Source organism: Canis lupus, chromosome 1 (genome assembly GCF_003254725.2).
Source record: "Canis lupus dingo isolate Sandy chromosome 1, ASM325472v2, whole genome shotgun sequence".
Lineage (NCBI taxonomy): Eukaryota > Metazoa > Chordata > Mammalia > Carnivora > Canidae > Canis > Canis lupus.
In genome coordinates, this window is record NC_064243.1 from 18,082,253 (window position 1) to 18,109,908 (window position 27,656).

At 46.7% G+C, this 27,656-nt stretch overlaps 1 protein-coding gene across 1 annotated transcript in view; it reads left to right on the top strand.

Annotated features, from left to right (window-relative positions):
* Positions 1 to 27,656, top strand: part of ATP8B1 (ATPase phospholipid transporting 8B1) — a 122,889-nt gene that overhangs the window by 56,200 nt on the left and 39,033 nt on the right. Inside the window, 7 exon segments of the mRNA XM_049111557.1 lie at positions 2,244 to 2,450; positions 20,139 to 20,236; positions 21,936 to 22,049; positions 24,000 to 24,098; positions 24,196 to 24,257; positions 27,254 to 27,326; positions 27,431 to 27,501. Of these exon segments, the coding sequence (XP_048967514.1) occupies positions 2,270 to 2,450; positions 20,139 to 20,236; positions 21,936 to 22,049; positions 24,000 to 24,098; positions 24,196 to 24,257; positions 27,254 to 27,326; positions 27,431 to 27,501 (698 nt within the window). The 5' untranslated portion in view covers positions 2,244 to 2,269.

Sequence of the window (27,656 nt, forward strand, 5' to 3'; positions counted from 1 at the left end):
AGTCTGGTCATGTGATAGTCTAATATTTTACCTCCTGGTCAGGGGCAGGTACATTTTAGAAGAGATTTCGGGAGATGGAAAAACCTAAAAGGGAAAAATCCCCACACCCTTCCATTTGTTATTATAAATAACATTATTTCTAATTATGGAGATCATGTCAGCAACAATGACTTCACGTGTGTGTACTTACTGTACTGGAAGGACTGTATTGGGTACTTGCTACTTGCTGGAGGCTAAGTGCTGAATTGAGCACTTTGCACACATGATGCCTGGCAATTGTTGATATTTTGGAAAATGACTAAATGTGTGAGTAACTGAGACTATATTATACATATGGATTGTTAACTCACCTCTTAATTTACCACGTGTGGACTTTTGTGATGTCGTTAAAAATTCTTCTGATCGGGGCACCTAAGTGGCAAGTCAGTTAAGCATCTGACTCTTGGTTTCTGCCTGGGGCATGATCTCACAGTTGTAGGATTGAGGCCCACGCTGGGCTCCATGCTCAGCTGGGAGTTTGCTTGAGATTCTCTCTCCCCCTGCCTGTCCTGCTCTGCACGTACATGCTCTCTCTCTCTCTCTCTCAAATAAATAAATCTTAAAAAAAAAAAAGCAAAAACTCTTCCAATCATGATCTAAATTGTGCACTGTCCCATAATAGGAGGGTATCACAATTTATTTACACGGTTGCCAATCACTGGATACACACGTTGCTTCTGAGTTTTACTGTTTTAAGCAAACCTCTCCTATAAATATTAAGTATTTCTTACATGTTCAGTTATGGCTGTACAAATTTAAATGTCGAAGATGCTAGATTTGATACGAAGCATGCAATCAGCCAAGTGGTTCCACGCAAGGCAACTGAGACCTGATTAAAACATATAAGAAACTGTAGGATATAGAAGATCTCTCCTAGGAAAGCAATTGTTTTTGCTGCAAATTTTTTTTAAGTAAGCTAGACGCCCAACCTGGGGCTTGAACCCATGACCCTGAGATCAAGGGTCGCATGCCCTCCCCGTTCAGCCGGCCAGGAGCCCCTTTGCTGCAAAATTTTAATAATCACTGCGCAAGTTATTCAAAGAGTGTTGGTTTTCTCCTCTGTAGAGCAGGAATGACAATAATACCTTCAGCGGGGTAGTGTGGGAAGTTTCAAGGAGCCAATGCCTCTCAGCATTTTGTGCAGGGCCTGGTGTGCAGTTAACACTAAATAAATGTGAGCTGCTATTTTTAACAATGTCAAGCACACAGCAGTGTGATGTTTAGATAAATAATGCCAGGCTGTATGTCTGTCATCGTGTAACCCGTGGTCTTTGTGTAAATATTTTCCTTATATAACTAAGGTTGTGCTTGTCACTTCTGCAGTCACTTTAAACAGTGGTGTGCACACAAAGCCTACATTACAGGGCGTGGGTGGTGGTAGGTAGGAAGAGAGGTTAGGGAGGGCTCCCAGGAAGTCCTTAGTAAAATGTGAGGACCTAAACTTATATTTAAAATGTATCACAGAGGGGATCCCTGGGTGGCTCAGCTGTTTGGCGCCTGCCTTCAGCCCAGGGCGTGATCCTGGAGTCCCGGGATCGAGTCCCACATCGGGCTCCCCACATGGAGCCTGCTTCTCCCTCTGCCTGTGTCTCTGCTTCTCTCTCTCTCTTTGTCTCTCATGAATAAATAAATAAAATCTTAAAAAAAAATAAAATGTATCACAGAGTAAAGTCTCAGAATATCAGCATTAGCAGAAACCAGGTATCCTACGGCGGTGTTTCTCAAACTTTGCCGACAACCCACAGTGAGAGATGCAATTGCATTAAGACCCACAATGCAAATAAATGTGTGTATGTGTTGGTTTTGTCAAACGGTTTCAGCAAGGAATTCTGACTCTCGGGATGCCTGCTGTACGCTGATATTTTCTCGGCTGTTTCATGTTACTTTAATGTAGGTTATGAGTTAAATTTATTTTGCTGGGTAGAGACCCACAATTTGAAATACTAGCTTAAATTTGCACGCGCTTTTAGGAAAGAGTTTGCAGCTACATTTTTGTTGTTGTTCTTACCAAAGCATTTAATCACTAATGAATGGTTTTGTTCTTATTTGCGTGATGATTTGAACCTTTGGGTCACTTTTCGGGACGTATTTGCTTGTGAGCGAGATGATGTTCTGTTAAAAGGGCATCGTAACAGGATGCAGCCAGAATTAAGCCAAACACTGGGCATGAGTCATAATTCACCCTGGTTTCTCTTTACTATAAGCCAGGTGCCTCCAGTTTGCCAGCAGCATGAATTCAGAAAGAGACTCAGAGACAACCTTTGAGGAGGATTCTCAGCCCAATGACGAGGTGGTTCCCTACAGTGATGATGAAACAGAAGACGAGCTGGAAGACCAAGGCCCTGCAGTTGAGCCAGAACAGAACCGAGTCAACAGAGAGGCAGAGGAGCAGCGGGAGCCACCCCGGAAAGGTAACCTCCCTGGGGCTGGCTGCTGGGTCCTGTCCGGGTCCGTCCCTGTGGGGCGGCGGCAACAGGTGCACAGGATGGCCGGTCCACTTAGATGGTCCAGGGGGCGTCTCCCTTCTCCAAGGATGCGGCTGGGACAACTGGTCGCTCGTGGCCCTCAGCCTGCTGGGCTGCTTGACCCACCCGACAAGGTCTGCCCGGAGGATGGGAAGTGGGGAGTTGCACGTTTAGACGAATTGGCAAATTCAGGTTGTTGCTGATTTGGAATTTGCTAGTTGCTGCACCCAGGATGCTTAGAGTCACCATGTCTTTTGCTTAGCCACTTGTGACCGTGAGATGGTTTGGGCTCCGCCTGCTATGAGGGGCCTGTCATACATGCAGCAGACGGCGCCACCTGCCCAGAATCGGGGGGCTTCCGGGCTGTGTCTGGACCAGGGGCCGGGGCCAGACAGCAACCGTTTCAGGCTCTGTGTGCCACGTGGACTCCGTCACATGCTCTCAATGCTAAAAATAGCCCGAGCCAGTCTGTCATTGGGGCTGATGAAGCTCTCTCCCCTGTGGCTTTTCCGTTTTGTTTTCTGCTGCTTCTCCCACCCTGGCAAGCACACGTGGGCTTTTCCTGTAGCTCCCCGCTCCCCCAGGGAGCCGATCCTTTCCTGCTTGGGCCCCAGATCTCAGGCTGAAAATATTTCTTCCACTGGTCCTCAAATTCCAACAAACCAACTTCAGTTTCTCATTTACAGATATTTCCAGTAAATTATTGCTTCTGACTCTCTGGATGCTGCCTCCACAGCCTCGGGCAGAGTAACCTCTGGTTATTCTTCTCCAAGGTCCCCGTCACTACCCCTCTGTCCTTGCAAGTCCCCCAAAGTCTGCTTACCTTGTGTCCCTCCCTGCTTCCCTCATCTTTCCTCCTGGCTTCTGCTCCTTGGTTGATGTGAGGGTTGTTTTGTTTTGTTTTGTTTTGTTTTTTTTTAATTTTTTTTTCTTTTTCAAACCATTTTCACCTGTAGGAAGAGCAACAGGTGTGAAATGCCGCTTAGGGGAGGATTCCTCCTGCTAGGGCCGGAGGCTGTCGCTCTCCAGCTCTCCTGTGTGGGGAGCTTTTCCTTGGGCAAGGGCACGTGTCCAGACGGGCCTCAGCCTGCAGTGGGCTCCGACACCTGGCAGGCCGTCGACCCATGTATGCTGTTTGCTATCCTCGGTTTCTCTGTATGCAACATTTAGGATGACCAGAACTTGCTGTGGATTTCTGGGCATAATTTCAAGCTATCGAGTGTTAAGCTTAGGGCTTTCTGTCTGGAAGCAGAAGATACTAAAATCATGATAATTGGGCTGAATTAAAATGGAAACACTGCCAATCTGGACAGGAATGTGGCCTCTGCATAACAGGTCCGGACTGGATGTTGCTCGAAGGGCGATCAAGCCGAGGTAGCCTGACAGGTCAGCCAAGGAGTTGCAGCTGACTGGGCCAGTGGTGAATACCATGTTTCTTCCTCATTCTTTCCCCCACTGAACCTCTCAGTTTGCTAGCACAATCTCGGAATCGCTATCCTATGCGGGTATCTGATGAGTTGGCGGAGAGCCGGCTTAGTGGGGTTCAAGGTGAACTGAGCTGTTGGTGCCAGGTGCCACGCTATAAGATGCGCGGTCCAGAACAACCCAGGCCTGGGGTTGGGTGCCTGCAGAAACGTCGGGGAAGCACGTAGTGGGTGGAAACTCTCACCTCTGGTTTTTTCCAGTCCGCCTTCACATCCTGGTGCTCAGAGCCCTTTCCTGATCATTCAGTTTGCAAGTCATCTTCCTTATAGAATCAAGGTCTCCAGGGAGCCCAGACTCAATCTTGCCTCCTCATAGTCATGTCCAATTGTGGGTAATAGTTTTAGGGGAGTCAAGTGCTTCATTCATTCTTTCTTTCCTTCAAAGATTTTTTTTTTTTTTGAAAGGCAGCAGAGAGTAAGTATGAGTCTGCTTCTCCCTCCTAAGCAGGAAGCACAACACAGGGCTTGATCCCAGGACCCCGAGATCATGACCTGAGCCAAAGGCAGACACTTAACCAGTTGAGCCACCCAGGTGCTCCCAACACACTTTTTTTTTTTTTTTTAAGATTTTACTTATTCACAAGAGACACAGAGAGAGAGAGGCAGAGACACAGGCAAAGGGAGAAGCAGGATCCCTGCTGTGAGTCTGATGCAGGACTCGATCCCAGGACCCCGGGATCATGACCTGAGCCAAAGGCAGATGCTCAACCACTGAGCCACCCAGGTGTCCCCCATCTTTTTTTTTAAGATTTTATTTTTAAGTAATCTCTACACCCAGCCTGAGGCTCAAACACACGACCCCAAGATCAAGAGTTGCCCGCTCTGTGGACTGAGCCAGCCAGGCACCCCCCCGGGGGTTCTTATTTCTTAAAATTCCTGTCAAATGACCTTGCTTGTGACTTTGGAAAATATTATTATTCTAACACCTCCACCTGCCCTTCCCAGACACACAGAGGACACTCAGTAAGTGCTTGAGCCTCTCCCCCTGCATTCCCGCTGTGCCCTGCATGCCTCACTGCAGATCTGCTCCCCGTCCTCCCTCCCCCCCTTTTTTTCCTCCACACCCTCCTCCTCCCTTGTTCATTTCTTTTTGCATATTCCCACTTGGCCATTTCCCCAATTAAGATTGTGTCCTTCTGACTCTTCATTTTAACCATCCTCTGTCTTGACATTTGATCTGAAGGACAGTTTTCTTCAAAGAATTCAGTTCTTTAAGGGCACCCGGGTGGCCCAGCAGTTGAGCATCTGCCTTCTGCCTTCGTCTCAGGTCATGATCCTGGAGTCCCAGGATAGAGTTCCCCATCGAGGTCCTGCATGGAGCCTGCTTCTCCCTCTGCCTGTGTCTCTGCCTCTGTGTGTGTGTGTGTGTGTGTGTGTGTCTCATGAATCAATGAATAAAATCTTAAAAAAAAAAAAAAAAAAAGGAATTCAGTTGTTTAGAAACCAGAGCATGGGGATGCCTGGATGGCTCAGTGGTTAAGCGCCTGACTTCAGATCAGGGCATGATCCTGGAGACCCAGGATCGAGTCCCACGTCGGGCTCCCTGCATGGAGCCTGCTTCTTCCTCTGCTTAAGTCTCTGCCTCTCTGTGTGTGTGTGTGTGTGTGTGTGTGTGTGTGTGTCCCATGAATAAATAAATAAAATCTTTAAAAAAAAAAAAGAAAGAAGAAAGAAAGAAAGAAAGAAAGAAAGAAAGAAAGAAAGAAAGAAAGAAAGAAACCAGAGCATGAGTCAGTCTGTGAAGTGCTGTCGGCCTGAGGAATGCCGGGGGCCAGTGCCCATCACAACAGAGCAGGCCTAGAAGTGTACGAACCACCATCAGTTCTTTGAAAGTATCATCTTAGTGCATGAAGTTGGTTTTTTAAAGATGCCCCAGCCCAAGTCAGTTAAGCAGGTGTTTCGAGAAACGTACCATGAGTGCTTTTCAGCTGAAGGACCTTTATTTAACTGTGTGCTGGGAGAACGTCAGTAAACTTAGTAGATGCTGTTAGAACGTGCCACAGAGGAGAGAATCCGGCAGATTCTACTAAATAATTTAATCCTTCATTTGCTTTGAACAAGGATTGGCAAAAACAAATGGGAATTTCCCCGCCTCCTACGGGCTGAACCCTCATGTCCTGATGAGTACATGAGAGCATCATTTCCCAGAGTGCATTCTGGGAAACACAGCTTTTGGCTAATGCTCCAGGGCACCAAGACCTGTGGCCCCTGAGACCGAAAACTCAGAATTCTTGAATCTCTTCTTCTTCTTCTTCTTTTTATCTTTTTTTTTTTTTTTTGGTTATTTACTTATTTATTCATTAGAGACACAGAGAGAGAGAGGCAGGCTCCATGCAGGGAGCCCAATGCGGGACTCAATCCCAGGACCCCGGGATCACGACCTGAGCCAAAGGCAGACGCTCAACCACTGAGCCACCCAGGCACCCCCTTGAACTTCCTGGAGGTTAAGGTTGTCCATTAGCTTAAAAGGATCCAAGAAGCTTAGGCATTTAAGAAAGCGGTTTAATTTTATTCAACCATAGGTTCCTAAAACTCCTCGACTCTAAAATGCTGTGGGGTTTTTTAATTTGCTTTTTTTTTTTCCATCCCACCATTCTGGTGTCCCCTTGGCCAACTCCTTGAGTAATTCTGGACCGATCTCGAGGTGAAGTCCCTGGGAATACATAAGTGCTCGGGAGAGGTTCCTGGGTGCACCCTGGCTCTTCCTTGTGAGCTGGGGATGGAGGGGAAGGCGGTCTCCTGCCTCCCCGGCCACACTGCCCTGTGGACCCCGTGGACCCCCTCTCCGCCTCCCCAGGCTCCACGGCCTGCAGCACATTCCTGCCCCTGCCCCTGGCTGGTGCCCTGCCTCCTGTTCTCATGGCCAAGCTTCTGGAAATGCAATCCTAGAGCAACACCCCCTCCCAGTCCCCTGGGCTCGTCCCCTCCCCAGGTGCCCCTCCACCCTGAGCATGAAGCACTGTCAGCCGTCACACTCCAACCTGGTCTCCCCGGAGCGCCTGACCTTTGTAATAGCTCGGGAGGTGGCAACGCCCTCTTGTCCCAGCACTCCTCCTGTCTGTCCTTCCTCTGGACAATGTTTACATCCCCCTTCGTACTGCCTTCTCTCCCCGGGCCTTCCTTCGGCGAGCGGACTCCCTTTAACCTGCTCACCTGCCTCACCTCTGTGGCTCTCACGGACCAGGTACATGCTGGGGAGGAGGGAGGACGGCCCCTCTCTATGCCTCAGTGTGCCCACCTGGGAAATGGGCATAATATCGGTGCCTACTTCATTGGGTAGTTGCGAAGATTAAATCGGAAAATAGATGTAAAGAGTTTCAATCAGGTTCAGGCACAGGGCAAGTGCTCAGTCAGTGCTCTTACCCTCAGCCCCCTGCAGCCAGTTCCTCCCTTAAGGTCTTTCACATCACACTGAAAGTGTCCACCCTTCCCCATCATCTCCTCTCATCTTTCCATCACTGGACCACTTTCTTGACCCCTCTACTCAGGGGTGCTCAGATTCTCCTGGACATTCCACAGGCTGAAGCTGTGGATTCATTCTTTTATCTATCTATATCTATCTATTTATTTTTAAAGATTTTATTTATTTATTCATGAGAGACAGAGAGGCAGAGACATAGGCAGAGGGAGAAGCAGGCTCCCTGCAGGGAACCCGATGTGGGACTCAATCCCAGGACTCTGGGATCACGCCCTGGGCCAAAGGCAGGTGCTCAACCGCTGAGCCACCCAGGCACCCATGGACTCATTCTTTTAAACAGCTCCTTCTGTCCCCAAATCCAAATACGATGAATGTTTGGAGAGATGGATGGGATCCAGAACAGTTTGCTTTCCCAGCAATGAGTGTGCCCACAGATCGAGGAAACTTGGGGTGATTTAGGGTCACCCCGGCCCCTGCCATCCTGTAAGCCTTTCCCATGAACACAGCCCTCTTCAGCCTTTTCGTTTGCAGACCTCTGGTCACTCAAGCCGCTGCCACCCGCCTGCTTTCCCAGGCCCCAGTGACTTCTCAGGTGAAGCGTTGCACCTGGCCTCGGGTAGCTCAGCGCCCCCGCAGGAGCTCAGGGCAGAAATGTCTCCAGACAGAGGAAGCGGGGAGCTCGTGTTCTGGAAGAGTTGAGGCATGCACACGGGAAAACCACAGGGGCCAAGCCAAAGAGCCCCACTCACGCGGTGACTCGGTCTTGTAATGGGTTGACCTCTGTGTCCTGCTCCGAGGGCTGGCACGCTTGAGCTGCGGGTGGGAGGTGGGGGGAGCCCCGGGGGAGAGGGCAGAGGGGCCGGAGGGTCCTGGATCAGGGACCACGAGCAAGGCAGCCCGCCTGCAGTGCGGGGGGAGACCAAGGAACGCGGCTGTTGTGGGGTCACTCGGGCCAACTCACCCCCTTTCCGGCAGCTGCCACAGCGTGATCAGAGGCCGGGTGACTGGCTCTCTGTTGCCCTGTCTTCCATCTAATGGGTCCTGTGCCACGCGGGCGTCAGGGCACCAGGTACAGTGGCCAGTGGGTTGCGGGGACCCGTGGCTGCGCGCATCAGGGGGTCAGCACAGGGCTGGATAGGGAGTCAGGGGAGCCCCCGGCGGCCTGCCCGGGTCAAGGAAGGCTTCCTGGAGGTGCGGACACCTGAGCCCAGTGCTCAGTGAGTGTGAGAGGGGAATCAGGAACAGGGTGCTCTAGGCTGAGCCCACGTTCAGGGCACAGTGAGTCCGTTTTGGAGCCTAGGTGGTGAGTGGGGCAACAGGCTGCTCCTGAAGGCCCCAGAGAGCCCCAAATGCAGCGTAGGCCGAAAGCGTGAGACGGGCAGGAGCCTCCTCCCCCCATGGCTGCTCCATGGCCGCTTGCTCCTCCCCGTCCAGTCTTCCTCGGGGAAGATGACTTCCCTGCTCTTGGGATCGGGCTCCAGCTCCGCCCCTGGCTGCTCAGGCCCACGGAACCTGGTTCTGTTGTCCTCTCCCGGCTGCCTGCTGCTGGTGTCCGGCCTTATTCACTGTGCACCTTCACCCAGTCCTACCCTCAGTTTCTGGTTCGTGCACACACACCCTCACCCCAGCCTGTGACTTTCCCTTTTTTTTTTTTTTGTTTTTGTTTTTAGAAAAAGACTTTATTTATTTATTTGACAGAGAGAGAACACAAGCAGGGGGAGCTGCAGGCAGAGGGAGAGGGAGAAGCAGGCCCCCTGCTGAGCAGGGAGCCTGATGTGGGGTTTGATCCAGGACCTGAGCCCCCCAGGTGCCCCAACCCCTGACTTTCCCGATGCCTAGGGCAGCCCCTTCCCTGTGGGGGGCTCCTTCTCACCCTTCAGCAATCAGTGGAGTTGCCAAGTCTTCTGTGTGCCCCAGCCCAGCCTGAAGCAGAGCCCCGTTGGATGAGCACCTTGTGCTTTCCTTCATACCCCTCAGGGCACTTAGGATTACGTCCTTGAGTGACAGTGTGACTCCCACTAGACTGGCGGCTTCATGAGCCTCGGGGCCATGTTCATCCCATGCAAAGCACATAAAAGGCACTCCATAAATATGCCCGGTACATGGGTTTATTTGAGAAATCTCATGTTGGCAAGAGAAGGGAGAAGGGAGTAGACAGCAATCCAAGTAAAAACCGGTCAGGGCCTAAAGCATGATGGTCAGGATGGAGAGAAGGGCGACAGATCACGATCGATGTCAGGGGGTTGACGTTCATAAATCCCATTAGATCTGAGGGTCAAGAGAAGTAACTGCTGGCTTGGGCGTCCCCGTGGATATTCCAGGGATCTATTGCTGCATGAAAACCTCCCCAACTTATTGGCATAAAATCATCATCATGTTCACAGATGACTCAGGAATTTAGACAGGACATGGCAGGAGTGGTTTGTTTCTGCCCTAGGATGTCTAGGCCCTCAGCTGTGAAGACCTGAGGTGATTTAAACCACTGGGGCCTGGAATCCTCTGGAAGCTGCTTCACTCATATCTGGCACCTTTGGGTAACTCAAAGATGCAATTGGGTCCATAGATGGAAGCATCTCTGCATGGCTTGGGCTTCTGCCCGCATGGCACTGGGCTGCCATGGGAGTGTCCTACGGGGTGGGGTGGGGTCTGAAGAACTAGCATCCCGAAAGATCAAGATCAGAGCAGGAGCTGGCTGCAGAATTGAGGCAGCATCACTTGTACTCAGCATCCCTTGGTTACAAGAGTCACTGAAGCTGATTCAAGGGAGGGGAAATTAGATGCCATTTGTTGATGAGGGGTAAGAAGGTCACATTGCAGGTTGGGAGATACTCTTGCAGCCACCTTTGGAAAGTGCTTTCTGCCTCCGTGGATAACGGAGCCTTTTGTAGGGATGATATAAGGCGGGGGGGGGGGGGGGGAGAGGGTTGACCTTTGGAGGTCGAAGAGAGAGGGTTGTTGTTTTGAACCTCACTAGTTAGGGGTATCGGTAGGACAGCCACTTGTGTTGCTGGCTACCTGGCAGTTGAAAAAAATTAAAAATAAAAAATATATATAGTAAGAAATGACCTGGAATAGAGCCTCTTCTTTGTTGCCGGGAAATGGTAGCATTTCAGATTCTTAACCACGAGGTCATAGCTAGCACTGAGCTGCAGTCCCCAGGCTGCCATCCCAGTGAGAGGCGTTGGTTGACCTCTGGGTTTTGCTGCACCCATGTAAGTGGCATGTTCTTAGGGAGAGGGTGACAACAGGTAATGGCTTTAGGAGAGGAGTCTCTCCAGTGTGTACTCGCCACCCCTTCCATAAGGGCACATACCCCCCCCACACGGCACAGCTGTCCCCCAGCACCTGGGCTCCTCGCCCACACACCTGCCTGGTTTCATACCTTCTTGCGCTTGAGCTTAGCAAAGACATGTGACCACTGTGTATGAGAACTAATTCTGCTTCTACAGCTTTGAAATTGGAGCCAATTCACACAGAGGCACCAATGTCATTTATCTCTCTCTCTCTCTCTCTCTCTCTCTCTCTCTCTCTCTCTCTCTTTCTCTTTCTTTTAAAGTAAGCTCTAGGTCCAACATGGATCTTGAACTTATAACCCTGAGATCCAAGAGTCACATGTTCTACCGACTGAGCCAGCCAAGTGCTCCCAAACTGCATTTCTTTAAAACTCTTCTCCAACTCAGACTTCTGTTGTTCAAAATTCCATTCTGGGGTGAAATGATCAACGGTTGGCAGTGTTCAAAATGGAATGTTCGATTCATCAAGGACATATATGGAGGAAGTTGTCCTTGCGCGGCGTGATTTTGGATTGGGTGTGGCGTCAACAAAACGAGGTCAGCTGGCTACCTGATGAAAGTGCTATCTTCCAAGAAGAATCTGGAATTAAGGATGTGGATTTCTAGAGCATCCATAAATTAATTTTTACCTGGGGTCAAAAAACAGATTAGCTCATTGAGATATGTAAGTCATAGGAAATCCATGAAACATGCTGGGGAGCTGTAGTTTCCACTCGAGTGGATTTTGACTTTTTGACACATACTCCATGTGGAAATTCCACTTTGTGGCTACTTACTTTTTGTGTCTAGGAAGCTGTGGGCTGCCTTCTACCACTTGAGCTTTATGAATACCCCAGGTGCTGTCAGCTTGTAAAATGAACAACGTGTGGGGCTGTTTCTGGCTGAGTGAGTTGTGATGGGGGAGGAGGTGATGAGACTGTGTTATCTCAGTTTATAGAATTGCTTTTGAGTAATGTCATTTATGACTGAACGTCCAGCAAGAAGCTCTTGGTCATAGAGACCTACGTGGTGGTGGTTTTTCTTAGTGCCAGTTTGAAACCTGATTCTCTAAAGTCGGTTTTTTATGCTCGATGTTCCCTTAGGAAGACACTTGCACCGACTGGGGCTTCTGGACCCTGCTGTCCCAAGAGAATCTTGTGGGGCGCTATTAAACTCCATAGGTGCCTGGGCTCAGTCCTTGGAGATGCTGATAGGGTAGGTCTAAGAGTGAGACAAGGGGGGTCGATCCATATTTTAAAATGAATTCTGGGGCGCCTGGTTGGCTCAGGCCATTAAGCGTCAGACTTCAGCTCATGATCTTGGGGTTCTGGGATGGAGCCCCCTGTCGGGTTCCCTGCTCAGTGGGGAGTCTGCTTCTCTCCCCTAGCGCTTGTGCTCTCTCTCTCTCAAATAAATAAATCTTTTTAAAAAATAAGGTGAATCCCACCAGGTTCAGCCTTACGTGAGGACAATCGTCTGACTCCTCTACTGCACCTGCTCCTCAGAGTGAGGTCTCTCAGCCAGCCTCACCTGGTGCTAATTAAATGCAGAGCCCTGGGCTCCTCCCAAACCAGCCAGTCAGAATCTGGTAACAAGGTGATGAGCACGCACATGAGGTCTGGGAATAATGGTTCTCTGAGGGAGAGAGACATTTATTTCTGAAGACCGTCCAAAACCCGAAGTCCTGCCTTGCTCAAACCCTGGGCCGTGTTGCTTCAGGGGTAAGGGAGGGCTCTGGGGAGGGCTTGTACCCCTCGGGCAGGTTGGAGGCAGGAAAAGGCTGAGAGCAAATGCTGTCCTTGAGCAGTAGACGGCAACTTTGCCTGCAAATTAGGATCACTTGGGACCTTCACTGGGCTCCGCCCAGACTAAAGTAGAAATCCCTGGAGCTGGAATCCTGAGCATCGGGGGCCATAAAAGCCCCTCTTGGGGATTCCAGTAACGTTGGAAGCAACTCGTCTCACAGTCCAGGTGCATAGGAATCCATCTGGGATCTTGTTAAGATGCCATTCTGGTGCCACGGGGCTGGGATTCTGTGTTTCTAACTGGGTGTTTGGTGATGCAGCTTGTCCACACTCTGTGTAGCAAGTGCCAAGAACAAGGGGCAACGTTGCGTGTATGTGTTTTCATAAGCAAGCAGCAGCATTTGGCTTTTTGCTTTGCTTTCATTCTATCCATTTTTGAGTTCTTTTTGGAGGGGGGAGGGCGATGGGGTAGACTAAGGGAGCAACAGAGCTGAATGCTACCAACGCCACACAAACAGGCAGATGGACGTGATGGGTTGTTGACGCCAACCTCCTGCCTGCCCGTAGTTAGTGCCTTTCTCCTCTTCTCGAGAGCTGTTCAAACTGTCCCTGCTCCTCTGAGGGCGCCCACTTGCAGCCACCTCATCTCCACACACTGAGACACTCCAGGCTGTGCAAACCCTCACTCATCCTTCTGTGCCCCTCACCTGGGACGAGGAGCCTGGCCAGCCACCTCCTGCACCCCAGCCTCCTGCACTCCAGCCATCACCGCTCTCTTCCTCTGTTCCTCCTCCTTCAGGCTCTCTGTCCTGAAACCACCCCCCAGTGAGCCCAGCCCCCCTTTAGTTTCTTATGCAGAAGAAAATTCTCTTATTTCTAGAAGGCTACCAGCGGGACTCTGATCACCAAATCACTGGGCACCTTTTGTCCCTGCTTACCTGGCACAGCTCTGCTTGCTGTGGCTCATGGAGCTCTCACTTTGTAACACGAGTTCTCCTGATTCCTCCTTGTAGTCTCTTTCCTGGATTCCTCCTACTTAAATATCTACTCTTAGCTCTGTTTCCTCCACCTCATTTCCTACGTGGTCCATTCCCGCTCCTGGTTTCAACCCACATCTGCACGTCCAGCACCTTGTGATCTGTATCTCTCTGCCCTCAACTTCCATCTGGAGTCCAGATCTGTTTCTGTGGCTCTCGGATGGTCCTTCCCCCCACACATTCTAGAGGTATCTTCAGCTCACCAGTCCCCCCAGCTAGACTTCTACCTCTGTATCCTCTAGCTCGTCCATGGCACCTCTGTCCACCCAGTCACCCAAGCTGGCATCCCGGGGTCACCTTTCTCTCATTTTGATTTCGTTTTGATTTCTCATTCTTTCTGGCCCACATTCAGACAGTTGTCCTTCAGTTGTTCTTGAATCTGGCTTCAGTTCAGTTGTTCTTGAATCTGGCTTCTCTCCCTTTTCAGTCCCTTAGGTCTGGCTCAGGCTCATATCTACTCTCCCTTTGATGCTTGCAGTGGTCTTCTGGCCTCCGATGTGTTCCCTTCATATCCATCCTGCTCCCTGCTGCGAGTGTGACCGGGGCAAACTATGATCCCTCCGTGCCACTCCTGTCCTGAAGCCCTGTGGCTTGGCTGGGCGTCAGAACCCATGACCCCATAGACTTCTGTCTTTTCCTATGTTGTTCTCACTTGATTTATTCCCACCTGTCATCCCACTGCCTTTAGAAAAAAAAATTTTTTTTAAGATTTTATTTGTTCAGGATCCCTGGGTGGCTCAGCGGTTTGGTGCCTGCCTTTGGCCCAGGGTGCGATCCTGGAGTCCCAGGATCAAGTCCCACATCAGACTCCTGGCATGGAGCCTGCTTCTCCCTCCTCCTGTGTTTCTGCCTCTCTCTCTCTCTCTCTCTCTCTCTCTCTCTCTCTCTATCATGAATGAATGAATAAATCTTAAAAAAAAAGATTTTATTTATTCATGAGAGACACAGAGAGAGGGGCAGAGACATAGTTAAAGGGAGAAGCAGGCTCCATGCCCGGAGCCCGATATGGGACTTGATCCCAGGACTCCGGGATCACGCCCTGAGCCAAAGTCAGATGCTCAACCCCTGTGCCACCCAGGCGTCCCTAGAAAAATATTTTTAAAAATAGTAAATAGATGGGAATCCCTGGGTGGCTCAGCAGTTAAGCGCCTTTCGCCCTGGGCGTGATCCTGGAGAACCCGGATCAAGTCCCACGGCAGGCTCCCTACATGGAGCCTGCTTCTCTCTCTGCCTCTCTCTCTCTTTCTCTCTCTGTATCTCTCATGAATAAATAAATAAAATCTTAAAAATAAATAAAATAAAATAAAATAAAATAGTAAATAGAATTGTGTAATGACCGTAAGAAAATCAAGCAACTTACACATTGGCTTTATATGTAAACCTATAGAGGGAAGGAATTGAATTGTAAGCATGTTGTTTTAGAAGGTGATACATACCTATAGGTCTAGTTCTAGGAGGGGACAGTGAAGATGAAGTCTCCTTCCTTGCCCTCTTTGTCCTTCAGCCGTGCGGTGTCCTTTCCCAGAAAGAAACTAATGTCAGTGTTTCAAACATCCTTCTGGAGATATACACACACTTATATGTGAAAAGAATACTTATAAATGCACATCCTTAAAAAAAACAAAAAAAACAAATGCACATCCTTGTATACCTACAGATACATAAACATAACCTGTGCCAGCACGTGAATTTGCATGCATCCCTATTTTGCATTACTTCTGTGTGTCCCGTAGCTGAAAGCACAGTAACGACAACACCTGCTTTGGCCCCTTAGTGTAGTTTGGAGATCTTTAGGAGTACACGGACAGCTGCTTTCTTCTTCTTCTTCCTTCTTCCTTCTTCTTCTTCCTTCTTCTTCTTCTTCTTTCTTCTTCTTTTGTTTATATGAAAGAGAACATGAACAGGGGGAGGGGCGGAGGCAGAGGGAGAAGCAGACTCCCTGCTGAGCAGGGAGCCCAACGCAGGGCTGGATCCCTGGACCCCGAGATCATGACCTGAGCTGAAATCAGACTCTTAACCTACTGAGCCACCCAGACGCCCCAGCTGCCTTATTCTTTTTTGCAGACTGGATAGACTTATTGTGTAGATGTTTAACCAGCTGCTTGTGGTGGCATTTGGGTTGTTTCTGATCTTCCTGATAACAGGGCTGCACTGCATAACGCTGAGACATGTCATTTATCCTGTGTCTGAATATATCCGTGGGGGGCAAATTCCTAGAAGTGGGATTGCCGCGTCAGCTAGTGCATGTGTGTGTGTGTGCATGTGTTTGTGTTAAAATCGACAGATGTACTCTTTACCGTCCACAGAGACCATGTAAGAGGGCCTGACTCTCCATTCTCTTTTCAAACCAGTGTGTCATCAGAATCTTTCCTCTTTGCCAGTATTTTGTCATTATATGCTAAAAATAGTTTTAGCATTATATGCTAAAAATAATCTCCCCGAAGAACTGCACTTTTTTTTAAGAACTTGAGTATTGTTTCACATATTTAGCCATTTGAACTTCCCTTTGTATAAAATGTCTCTTCGTGTCCTTTACTCATTTCTCTCTTCTGTGGTTTGTTGGTTTTTCTTTTTGATGTTCAACTTTTGATCTTTTTGCTCTGCTGGATTGTTGTAGTTCATACCAACCTGTGTAGCTGTTTGGTTGTTGGCATGTTTGTCAGCAAGAATTCAGAACTGGCTGTAAGGATGAGAGGGGCCAGGGGAAGCTTACTTTCTTTTCCAGATGGCAGTGATCAAAGGTTTGGGTGACAGTGGGAGCACTCTGAACATCATGTAACAATGTTTAGATGTATTGAATACACATTTACCAAATTTGGGGATGATTTGGGGCCATATCTAGCTGATGTCAAATACGTATCTGGACATATGCACTGATGGTTTTATGCAACGCTGTTAGTTGATTTCTTCATAGCTTTTTACCAAAGGGTCATATGTGCATTTTTTGCTGGTAAATTTATTATTTCTTCTCTTTTCTTAGTATTTTCATTCTAGAAAATGGGACAAGAGATCTTCTTTTTCTGTAAATTAGCCTACTGGTCCAAATGTCTAGTAAAGTTTTCTGTTCCAAGTGAGTAATTAGTAAATGTTTGATCAGAAAGACAAATATTTCCAAGTGCTGTTTTGCTGCCCATCCTAAAGGCATGTGCTTTAGCACAGCATTTCTCAAACCATGTTAGTAGGTGTTCCATGATTTTTTAAAAATGTGCCTGTGGTCACATTAATTTTGAAAAGCCTGAATTAAATAAAATTAAATAAATTTCTTCTCAGAGCCTTTAATATACCAGTAGTCCTTTGAATGTCCAAAAGAGGGATGCAGTACTACATGCTGTGTTTTACAAATGTATTTGACCACAGAACACTGTTTTCACTTTTTTTAATGGTCTCTGCTTGAAATATTCCTCAAGCAATTAGCATGACACTTAGAGGAGAATCAGAAGACATCAATTGGTTTGGCCTCTGATTTATCTGAATTATGCCAAACAAGGAACCTTGTTGGAAATGGGGTTATTGATTATTTGACTGCAATCAGATTTCTAAAATTAACTAGAAAATTCCTGTGGTTAAGGTCAGCATGTTGCAGATAAAGACATACTGGATACTCTCTCCAGCCTCCCCACTGTGTTATCACAGTGCAGAATTGAGAGACCAAGGTCATTTCCGGTAGACCCTTCCCTGCCCCTGCTTGAGGTCAGGTACCACTTTCTGTCGGAGGCATCTACATCCACGTGGGCTGGGGATGAGATGTAGCGCGGGACAGACAGAGGAACCACTGGCTGGGGGACTTAATTATGAGGGAAATTTCAAGCAAACCGAGGTTCCCTGGAGGTGAGGGAGGTGGAGGGATGGGGTCACTGGGTATGGACATTAAGGAGGGCACGTGATATAATGAGCGCTGGGTGTTGTATGCGACTAATGAGTCACTAAATTCTACCCCTGAAACTAATAATACACTACATGGTAACTAAATTGAATTTTTAAAAAAGATTTTATTTACTCATGAGACACACACAGAGAGAGAAGCAGAGACACAACAGGCAGAGGGAGAAGTAGGCTTCCCCCGGGAGCCCCATATGGGACTTGATCCCAGGATCCGATGATCACGCCCTGAGCCGATGGCCAGTGCGCAACCACTGAGCCACCCAGGCACCCCAACTAAATTGAATTTAAGTAAAAAAATTGAAACAAAAAAGAGCCACAGTGGGAACCAAAGAATCCAGCTCATGAACTAACCAGGCAACTTATTTTTTTCCTCTCGAGTTTTTCTGAGATTCATATTTTTATCCCTTCCCCTTGGCCTTTTCTTGTTTCTTGAGGAGTCCTGTCTATTTTCCTTCTCAGGATTCTTGAATTTTAGAACAGCAGCTCAGTGAAGTTCTGGAATACTGGTAGCAGGAGGTGTGTCACAAATCATCTGCGAGCTGAAGTAAACCATTAAAAGCACGTATATTTTCAAATGACCATAACATAGAAAGGATTTGAGATTACCCTATAAGATATCCTTTTTAACCTACTTTTATTTAGACCTCCTATGTGAGTGGGAAGGAAATGTTCTGATTGGGTGCAGTATACTCTGATTGTGTAACAGGTAATGCACATCGCAACAGTGCTTATGAGTTGTCTTATAGTTCCATTTAATTTAATTTCTCCCATTTGATAAATTTGCACCTCAGCTAGTAAGAGGCTGGGAGCAGTTCTATTTGTAATGACACAATCATTATGATGACCCAATGAATGGCAGCCAAAACGATGCAAGAGGAATTTTCAGTAATAGGATTGTGTTTTTTTAAAAAGTAACAAGGTTAGTTATTTGCATTCTTCATTAGTTCACACTTGTCCCTTTTGCAGTATTATCTGTACTTCCTATGAGGGAAAGGTCTAGAAAATGAATCATTTAAAAAAATGAAATACAGTATTTTCAAAAGTATGTCTTTATTTTGATATTGTATAAGATGGATAACTTCAGAACTCTTTACTTGTAAATGTTCTTTAATATGTTCCCATCTCCAGAAATAGTTGAGTCCCATCAGTTATTAATATCCCTCCCTTACCAGGTGGCAGGGGAGAGAGGGGCCTATCAAAACCGTGTTTACCCATTCATGTAAATCCTACAAAGGAAGTTCATCCGGTGTGCACATGCAAACACGAGTCTGTGGAGAACCTGATGCCAAAGAGGTGCTTCCTGAACTTTCCTTCCTAATTGATGATATCCTTGTCTTGAGCCTTCATAGCAGCAGCATGCTTATGCCTTCCTGTTACAAAACCAAGCACAGCCTGATACTTGGCTTCCACCTTTCCTGATGGAAAGGTCAACCCTATGCTCATAAGCAACCCTCCCACATCAGCTCATGGGGAGACTTCTCAGGACGGTTTGGAGCATTGGTCACAAAAGAAGACCCAGTCAGTAAAGCGAAGTGGACAGAGAAACTGGATTACTTGGCATGAGGCCTTATACATAGTAAACACTGAACAAATGTCAGCTATTGAGCTATATAGCATCATGGGACAGAAGAACCCCAAGGAGAATCAGGTTAGAAAGAGTTAGTACTGGGCGGTCGGGGGTGGCTAGGCAGAAGGGTTTCATGAGGCACCTACTGCGTGAGAAATGGTCCCCCCAGCAGTAGAGATGCTGTGGACTTTCTCAAGTTCCCTGGAATTTGGACATGTCGATTGAATGGACGAGTCCACTCAGTCCTAAGTGCATAAGGTAAGTCCGTGTGCGCTGATCTGTGATCAGGACCCAAAAGTGCTGAATTAGCTGGTGGTGGCCTTTTTCTTTGATTTACCCATTCACTAAATATTTAATGGGTTATAGACTTTACAAACCAAGTAGATGAGTTTGAAAACAATAACTTGATTTAATTTAGCTGTGACCTTCCTGGGCTCTGGCATTTTGCTTGGGTCCTGTTTAACCGAGGATTACTCTTTTAGAACTCCCATGTTCTGTGAATAGTTGGCCAAATTATGACATGTCCATGAGTTGACAAGGGTTGCTGTAACCAAGTGTCACAAACTGGATGGCTTCAACAGCAGAAACTTATTATCTCACAGATCTGGAGCCTAGAAGTCTGCAGTCAAGGTGTAGGCAGGGGGGTGCCTGGGTGGCTCAGTTGGTTGAGTGTCTAACCCTTGGTTTTGGCTCAGGTCATGATCTCAGGGTTGTGGGATCGAGCCCAGTGTTGGGCTTTGTGCTTAGTGCTAAGCCAGCTTGAGATTCTCTCCCTCTCCCTCCTTTTCTGTCCCTCCACTCAAGCTCTTTTTCTTTCCCTCTCTAAAATAAATAAATAAAATCTTAAAAAAAAAAAAATGTGTGGGCAAGGTTGGTTCCTATGGAGGCTGTAAGGGAAGGAAGGGTCTGTTCCAGACCTCACCCGTTGGCTTCTAGGTGGCCATGTTTCCCCTGTGACTTTGTCTCGTCTTCCCATTATGCGTATCTGTGTGCAAATTTACTTTGTTTTAGAAAGTCATCAGTCATACTGGGTTGGGGGCCACTCTAATGACCTCACATTAACTTGATCACATCTGCAAGAACCCGGTTTCCAAATAAGATCATATTCCATGGCACGGAGCGGGAGTTCGGACTTTAACAGATGAACCCAGGAAGGATGCAATTCAGCCCATAACCATATATTGCTAATTTTCTGCTTGACAGTCTTTTTTCTCTTTCTTTTTTAAAAGATTGTACGTGGCAAGTCAAAGCTAATGATCGAAGCTTCCACGAACAGCCTCACTTTATGAACACTAAGTTCTTTTGTATTAAGGAGAGCAAGTATGCGGTAAGTTGCTTTTAACTTTTTTTCTTTTAAAGATTTTTAATTTATTTATTCATAAGAGACACACAGAGAGAGAGAGAGAGAGAGGCAGAGACACAGGCAGAGGGAGAAGCAGGCTCCTGCAGGGAGCCTGATGTGGGACTCGATCCCGGGTCTCCAGGATCACTCCCTGGACTGAAGGCGGTGCTAAGCCGCTAAGCCACCCGGGCTGCCCTGCTTTTAATTTTCTAAATCATCTTTAGCAAAAGCCAGTTTTTTTCTGGTAGCCTTTATGCTTACCAGCTTCATGAGACCCCCTCCCCACGTTCCAGATAATCCCTGGCCTGGGCCTTTGATAATCATTGTCAGTTCTATAGAATATCGTTTTTATTCATCACATTAGTTTTCATGAAGGGGGTGGCTTGACACAGACCCAAACAAAATTACGTAGATTGGAATTGTCCCTATGTATGCACAGAGCTCTCTTAATGTTTTATATAAGAATTTATAATAATGTCACAGAAGCCTTATGTTTGAAAGTGATAAGAATTTGAAAGGAGGGGACGCCTAGGTGGCCCAGTGGTTGAGCATCTGCATGAGGCTTCCTGCAGGGCCTGCTTCTCCCTCTGCCTGTGTCTCTGCCTCTCTCTGTGTGTCTCTAGTGAATAAATAAATAAAATCTTAAACAAAAAAAAAAAAAAAAAGAATTTGAAAGGAGTCTTAATACCTCTCTCCCCCTTCTCTGCCTATGATAGATTTAGAGACTTTGAAGATATTTTTACCTCAAAAATCCTTATTACCTTTAGAATATTGTGTGAGAAATGGTCCCTGTCAAGTGTGTGCTTGCATGTCATAATGTATCTCTTAGTTGGCTAGGACAACTACAGCAGAGCCGCAAATGGGCTGGTCTAAGCCAACAGAAATTCATTCTCTTACATTTTAGGGGCCAGAAGTCCAAAATCAAGGTGTCAGAAGGGTTAGTTCCTTCTGGAGGGCCTGAGGGCGGGTCTGTTCCAAGCTTCTCCCCCAGCTTCTGGAGGTTGCTGACAGTCCTTGGTGTTCCTTGGCTTGTAGATGCGTCCCTCCAGTCCCTGGCTACATCTTCACATGGCCTTGTCCCTATGGGTTTCTGTGTCTGTGTCCAGTTGTCCTCCTCTTCTAAGGACAGCAGTCATTGGATCCAGGGCCCCTATTAATCCAGTGTGACTTCACTGTAACTCAGTTACCTCTGCAAAGACCCCATTCCCAAAGAAGATGGCAGTCCTGGGATTAGGCCCCAGGATTACGATTTGACCATATCTTTGGGGGCACACAATGCAACACTTTACACAGCAGCCTCCATCCCTCTTTAAGTAAAAGGATCCTCCTCTTCCAGCTTTGCGGTCCGTGTTGACATCTCTCTTTGCCCCATTTTCTAAGAGGCCCCGAGGAGTCAAGGAATCTGCCAGCAGCATCCACTGGGTCACAGCCAAATTTGCCACAGAGACCTTTTGACGGGAAATGTCTGGTTCTTGTTACTGTCTCTGTCCTAAGCCTCTAAGGAGTCATGGAGGCCTGGTTAGAATTAAAAGCATAAAGGAAATCTTAGTGTCTTTCTGGCCGATGTCCCTGTGTCACTGTAGGCCATCAGGCTTTAGGGATTTTTGCAGGTGTGTATGCACTGGGATAAATGTGTGACCTCACGTAGAATGACTTTGCTTTTTTCTTTTTCTTTTTCCAACAGAATAATGCAATTAAAACATACAAGTATAATGCATTTTCCTTTCTACCAATGAATTTGTTTGAACAGTTTAAGAGAGCAGCCAATTTCTATTTCCTGATCCTTCTTATCTTACAGGTAATGCCCTTTGATATCTTAAATCTGTTTTGAATTATGATGACTCAGTAACATTGAAGTCGTGGACATGTGTAATCTTGCAAGTTGTTATATTAACCTCAGGGGTCTGCAAGTAAGGGAATAATGCCTCGTACAGAACCAGCTCCCTGGTGTTAAACGAACAGGGAAAGGAAGCAAACGGAAATAGTTTAATTCTATATTTTTTAAAAATTCTACTTCATCCTGGTGTGAATGTTAGAACTGGTTTCCCTGAAATGAATACAATTAAAACCTTCACTTTAGAATTATTTGTTCCTTAAAGTTCTATTTTTTATGTGTGTGCTTGCCCTTGGTTTTTTATTCAGATGCTTGATTTCCTCAAGAATGTTATTTATTTGTATTAATATTTTGTTCGTAGTTCCTCAATTAATTATTTTTGCAAACTGTTTTTTTTTGTGGGCAAAAGGCCTAATCTTTTCCTGAGTCTTTTTCTCAATCGTGGCAAAGGATTCACTTATCTGGAGAGTGTTAATTTCACCTTTCTAGAAACTGCTGTTATAATCAAAGGAACTCTACACCCTCTGGGTACCAGAGTATCAGCCTTTAGCACCTGATGTGCAGGCTACAAAGGATAGCATAGCCACTTGGTTTTATCAGATTCTTTGCATCAAGCATTGGATTTGGAAAACAGTCTCATCTGCTGGGATTTCCTCAGGAAGGCTTCGTGAAGCTAAGAGCCTGAGTGTGTCCAGGTGGGGGTCGGGGATGCAGGGAGTGAGAGGAAGCGTGAGGGAGACATGGATACCGAACAGATTTAGTAGAATATGAAATCCACTGGCTTGATAGTATAGGATGGTCCTCTTATCAAGAGGGGCCTTTGAAACAGGCCTGTGTAGACACAAACACTAAAAATGGAAGGTGAAAATTAAATAAATAAATAAATAAATAAATAAATAAATAAATAAATAAATAAATAAATAATTGAAGATGCTGCTATGTGATAAGTGAGCTATTTTCCTTCCTTCCTTCTAGCAAGGAAAATGCGATGTTACTCGCATCGATAACAATGTGGCAAATGATCTTTCTCTCTCCCAACCAACACCCAGTCCTCTTAAGATAGAGCAATTTAAATTAGAATAATAGGTATAACCTTAGATGGCCATGTGCTTGCCTTGTTACTTCCTTGAATTCTTGTACTCTGTGTTGGAAGGGCTGTCCTAGCCTCTGTTTTGCAGAGAAACTGAGGCCTGGTAAGGTATGGAACTTGCTCAAAATCCCAAAGCCCTAAGTGAGAGAGCAGGACAGGATTTGGGTCCAGGAGCTTCACTGCAAAAAGCCTATCATTTTAACCACTACATTATATGGCCTGACGATCCTTAGGATGATCACAAGAGAGCTTTACTAAACTTACATCCCAGTATTTTGTTCCAACTTGAAGCCTATCTTAATGGGGTGAGTGGGGGGCAAGGCTTCCTGAGGGGGCCAGCCTCTTTCTGGGCTGGATCAATAGTGAGGACCCCCAGAGATGCCCCGTGCAATCACTAGCTTTCACTACCTACTGCTGCCCTCACCTCCATCCTGAGACCCTCCGAGACCCCAGTCTGAGCCACCAGCAGTGGCGAGCCTGCCATACGCACGCCCCCTGAAAGGTAAAGGGCTGCTTGCTCCAGCTGCCTACACTGCCCACCCTCCTGTGAATTATGGTTTTCACAAGAAGTTTAGAGCTATTCTCTTTCAGCCTCCTCGATTTCCAGTTAAGGCCACAATGAAACAAATCTAAGGAGCAACCCCCCTCTGGGGTCTGTTCCAGGAGGCCAGAAGCCAGAGAGGGAGGCAAGAAGGGGGTCGGCTGGAGGCTCAGATGCCTTTCCTGCAGGCTCTGCGGGATGTAGTCTTGGCTGATGGTGGAGGTTGGGATCCGCAGGAATGTGTAGATCCTGGGCCCACGTGTCTACCTTGTGTGTCTTCCAGGCAATCCCTCAAATCTCGACCCTGGCTTGGTACACCACCCTGTTTCCCTTGCTCGTGGTGCTGGGCATCACGGCCATGAAGGACCTGGTGGACGATGTGGTAAGGATTTCTCGTGCAACTGTCTCCTCTCTGCGGTGGCGTGAATACCTTCTATTTTGAGATTATTAAAATAACCTTTCTCCTTCTCTCTTCTAAGGCTCGCCATAAAATGGATAATGAAATCAATAACAGGACGTGTGAAGTCATTAAGGATGGCAGGTACTGTGCCTGCCTTAATTTGCAACTGGGTTACAAGGACAGAATGGATAACCATGTCTAGAAACATGCTTAGGGATCACCACTCCAAACTTACAGGTGTCAGCACACCAGCCATTTCGCTGTAAGGGTCTCTCTTCATTCCCCAAGACTCGGTCCCCTCCTGGTGACCCAGAGGCTATAGCCAAATCGGATTGCATTGGATTGAGCGTGGTTGCCCACTGGGCCCTGTGGTGTCAGCATTCTTGTGTTTTTTGTTTTTTGTTTTTTTTTAAGATTCTATTTGCTATTTATTTGAAAGAGCACACAAGTGGGAGCGGGGGAGTAGGGGCAGAGGGAGAGGGACGAGAGGACTTCCGCTGGGCAGGGAGTCTGATGTGGGGCTTGATCCCAGGACTCCGGAATCCTGACTTGAGCCAAAGGCAGACACTTAACTCACTGAGCCACCGCGGCACCCCAGCACTGCTGTTTGCACGGCTCCTTCAGCCTGGAGCCTCCTACCTTTGCTGTTCCCAGATTTGTGTGTTCAGGACTTTGCTCAAACATTTGACACCTTTCCTGATTCTCCAGCTCAGGTGACCGCTCCCTTCACTGCACTTTCAGAGCATTTTTGCTTTCCTCTTTCTTATTATGGTGGGACTTTTATTAGAATTATTGGTGTCTGTGTCTCATGTTCTGTCCTGAACTGGAAGTTTCTCAAGGAGACCGTCCTAATGGTATTTGGTTAGGTTTTTTTTGTTGTTGTTGTTTGAGTTTTGTTTTTTGGTCCGACAGAGCCTCCAACACACAGAAAGTGCTCAACAAATGTTAAATAAACATTGTCAACTGTGACCAGCATGACAACTCACAGAGCAGTAATGAGTGGTTTTTTGAGCAAGCGCCTAGAGGCAGAACCACAAAGTCAAGTGCTAAAAATAGTGACTAAGAAAATGCCAAATCACTATGATGTACACCTGAAGCTGTAGGAGATTTTCTATCAGTTCTACTTCACTAAAAAAGAAAGAAAAAAAATAGTGTGAGGGCCTAATACAAAGACTTCTTCTGTGTCAACCCTGAGAAAAATAAGGTGATTTATAGGCATAGTTCTACTGTGTCTAATTTGCATATAGACTATGTCAATCTATAAATCTGTTTGGATGGCTTTGTTTCCTTTCCAAACAAATGGATTCTGTTCTGAAGGTTACCTTTCAACAAATCATTCAGAATTTTTGTAATGAGAGTGGTAAGATTCACAGCCAGCCTGCACAACTCTGGCAATAGCTCACAACCTGGCTAACTCACTCATAAAGAGTAGCTCTGAGTGGCCTTGAATGTGGGGGTCAGGGACGCCTGGGTGGCTCAGTGGTTGAGCGTCTGCCTTTGGCTCAGGGCGTGATCCTGGAGACCCGGGATCGAGTCCCACGTCGGGCTTCTTACATGGAGCCTGCTTCTCCCTCTGCCTGTGTCTCTGCCTCTCTCTCTTTCTGTGTTTCTCATGAATAAATAAATAAAATCTTAAAAAAAAAAAAAAAAAGAATGTGGGGGTCAGGATGCATATCTGATAGAGCAATGGCCCCAGCTCCCGCTGGAGTGGAGTCAAGCCTGTGTGGGCACTTGGGGGGAAACAGTAGGACCTCCAAGGGGAAACCAGATGTCATAGTGGAAGGGCCCAACAGAATTGCCTCTAATACCCCAAAGAGCTGTGGCGAGGTTCTTAACTTGTTCATTTATAATTTGACACTCACATGCAAATTCCAATTTACAGGTTTACAGATACTGAAATGTAAACCAACTGCAATTTCATTTATTGAAAGATGAGCCAAGTTTTTTTAAATCCTAAAGAATTGTGTCTTCAATTCTAATAAAATTGGTGAAATTGATGCGTAGGCATATATCTAAAATGTATTTTAAATGGAAAAAAAAACAACCCCAAAATATATTTTCAACTCCAGGTCTCTTTTATCCATAAAGTAATGGGAGGACAAACATGGTAATTGGATATCTGCCTCCAAAAACGGTTAAGTCTATTAGTTGTGACAGATTCATGCTATTAGGGATTATCTTTTCTATGTATGAAAATCTTTAAAACAGACTATGTATTTTAAAACTTTTTAAGATGTTTATTTGTTAGACATTTAAATGGGTATTTCCTAGGAAATTTAAGCCTGAAAACAGTCATCTTTTTATTTAATCTTGCATTTTATCAGTGTCCTTATTGGACTTATAAAAGTGCTACACACTCCTTGGAAAGGTTTGTTACACAGTAGGGAGGAGCCATGCTCTAAAATGCCAGTGGGGGGGATCCCTGGGTGGCTCAGTGGTTTGGCGCCTGCCTTCGGCCCAGGGCGTGATCCTGGAGTCCTGGGATCGAGTCCTGCATCAGGCTCCCTGCATGGAGCCTGCTTCTCCCTCTGCCTGTGTCTCTGCCTCTCTCTCTCTCTCTGTCTCTGTCTCTCTCTCTCTGTCTCTCATGAATAAATAAATAAAATCTTAATAAAATAAATAAAATAAAATAAAACAAAATAAAATAAAATAATAAAATAAAATAAAATAAAATGCCAGGAGGATCCCAGGTGGCCTGTGGGGGAACAAGAATGCATTCCTACCTTCAGACCACCTGGGACCTGCATCCTGAGCAGGTGAGGGATAACCCAGAAGAGAGAACAGGAGAGGTAGGAGCAGAGTCCGTGAGTAAAAACAAAGGAGCAATCTGCTATCTCCTTGCCACACAATTTAAGTAGCTCAAGCCTCCGTTACATGATGTAGGCTGGAAGCACACGTCAAAGTGGTCACCGTTTCCTTTCGAGAACCACCACCACCACTTCCTTTAGAGAACCGCGATTCACATGACCACTTAATGTGCTTTCATCATTCAATGGCTGAACTTTTAGGAAACCTCTTCTTTGTGATATCCACGTTTTCCCCAGAATTGCTGGCTTCTAGAAAGAAGAATCCCCAATTGTTTGCCAGTCAGTTTAAGAAAGCCAATAAATAAACCATCATTGTTTTCAATATTTTAGATTCAAAGTTACCAAGTGGAAAGAGATTCAAGTTGGAGATATCATTCGTCTGAAAAAAAATGATTTTATTCCAGTAAGTGAATAAGCCCTGCATTCCTCACCCCATGTCCTCCCTGCCGCCCTGGCGGTCAGTTTGCCTTGGAGATCTCTGTTATTGGTGTGTTTTGTTTTGCACAGGCTGACATCCTGCTACTGTCCAGCTCTGAGCCTAACAGCCTCTGCTATGTCGAAACAGCTGAACTGGATGGGTAAGTGGGTCTTCGCTGGGCCTGTTTTAAGACTGACCTCGGAGGGCACAGTCATTCCATTGAAAATTGCATCTGAAAAGGAGCTCTGAGATCTGGCCTTGCCCCCAGCATTTGCGGGCTGTCTAATGGTGTTCCTAGCAGACCAGCCTCTCTTT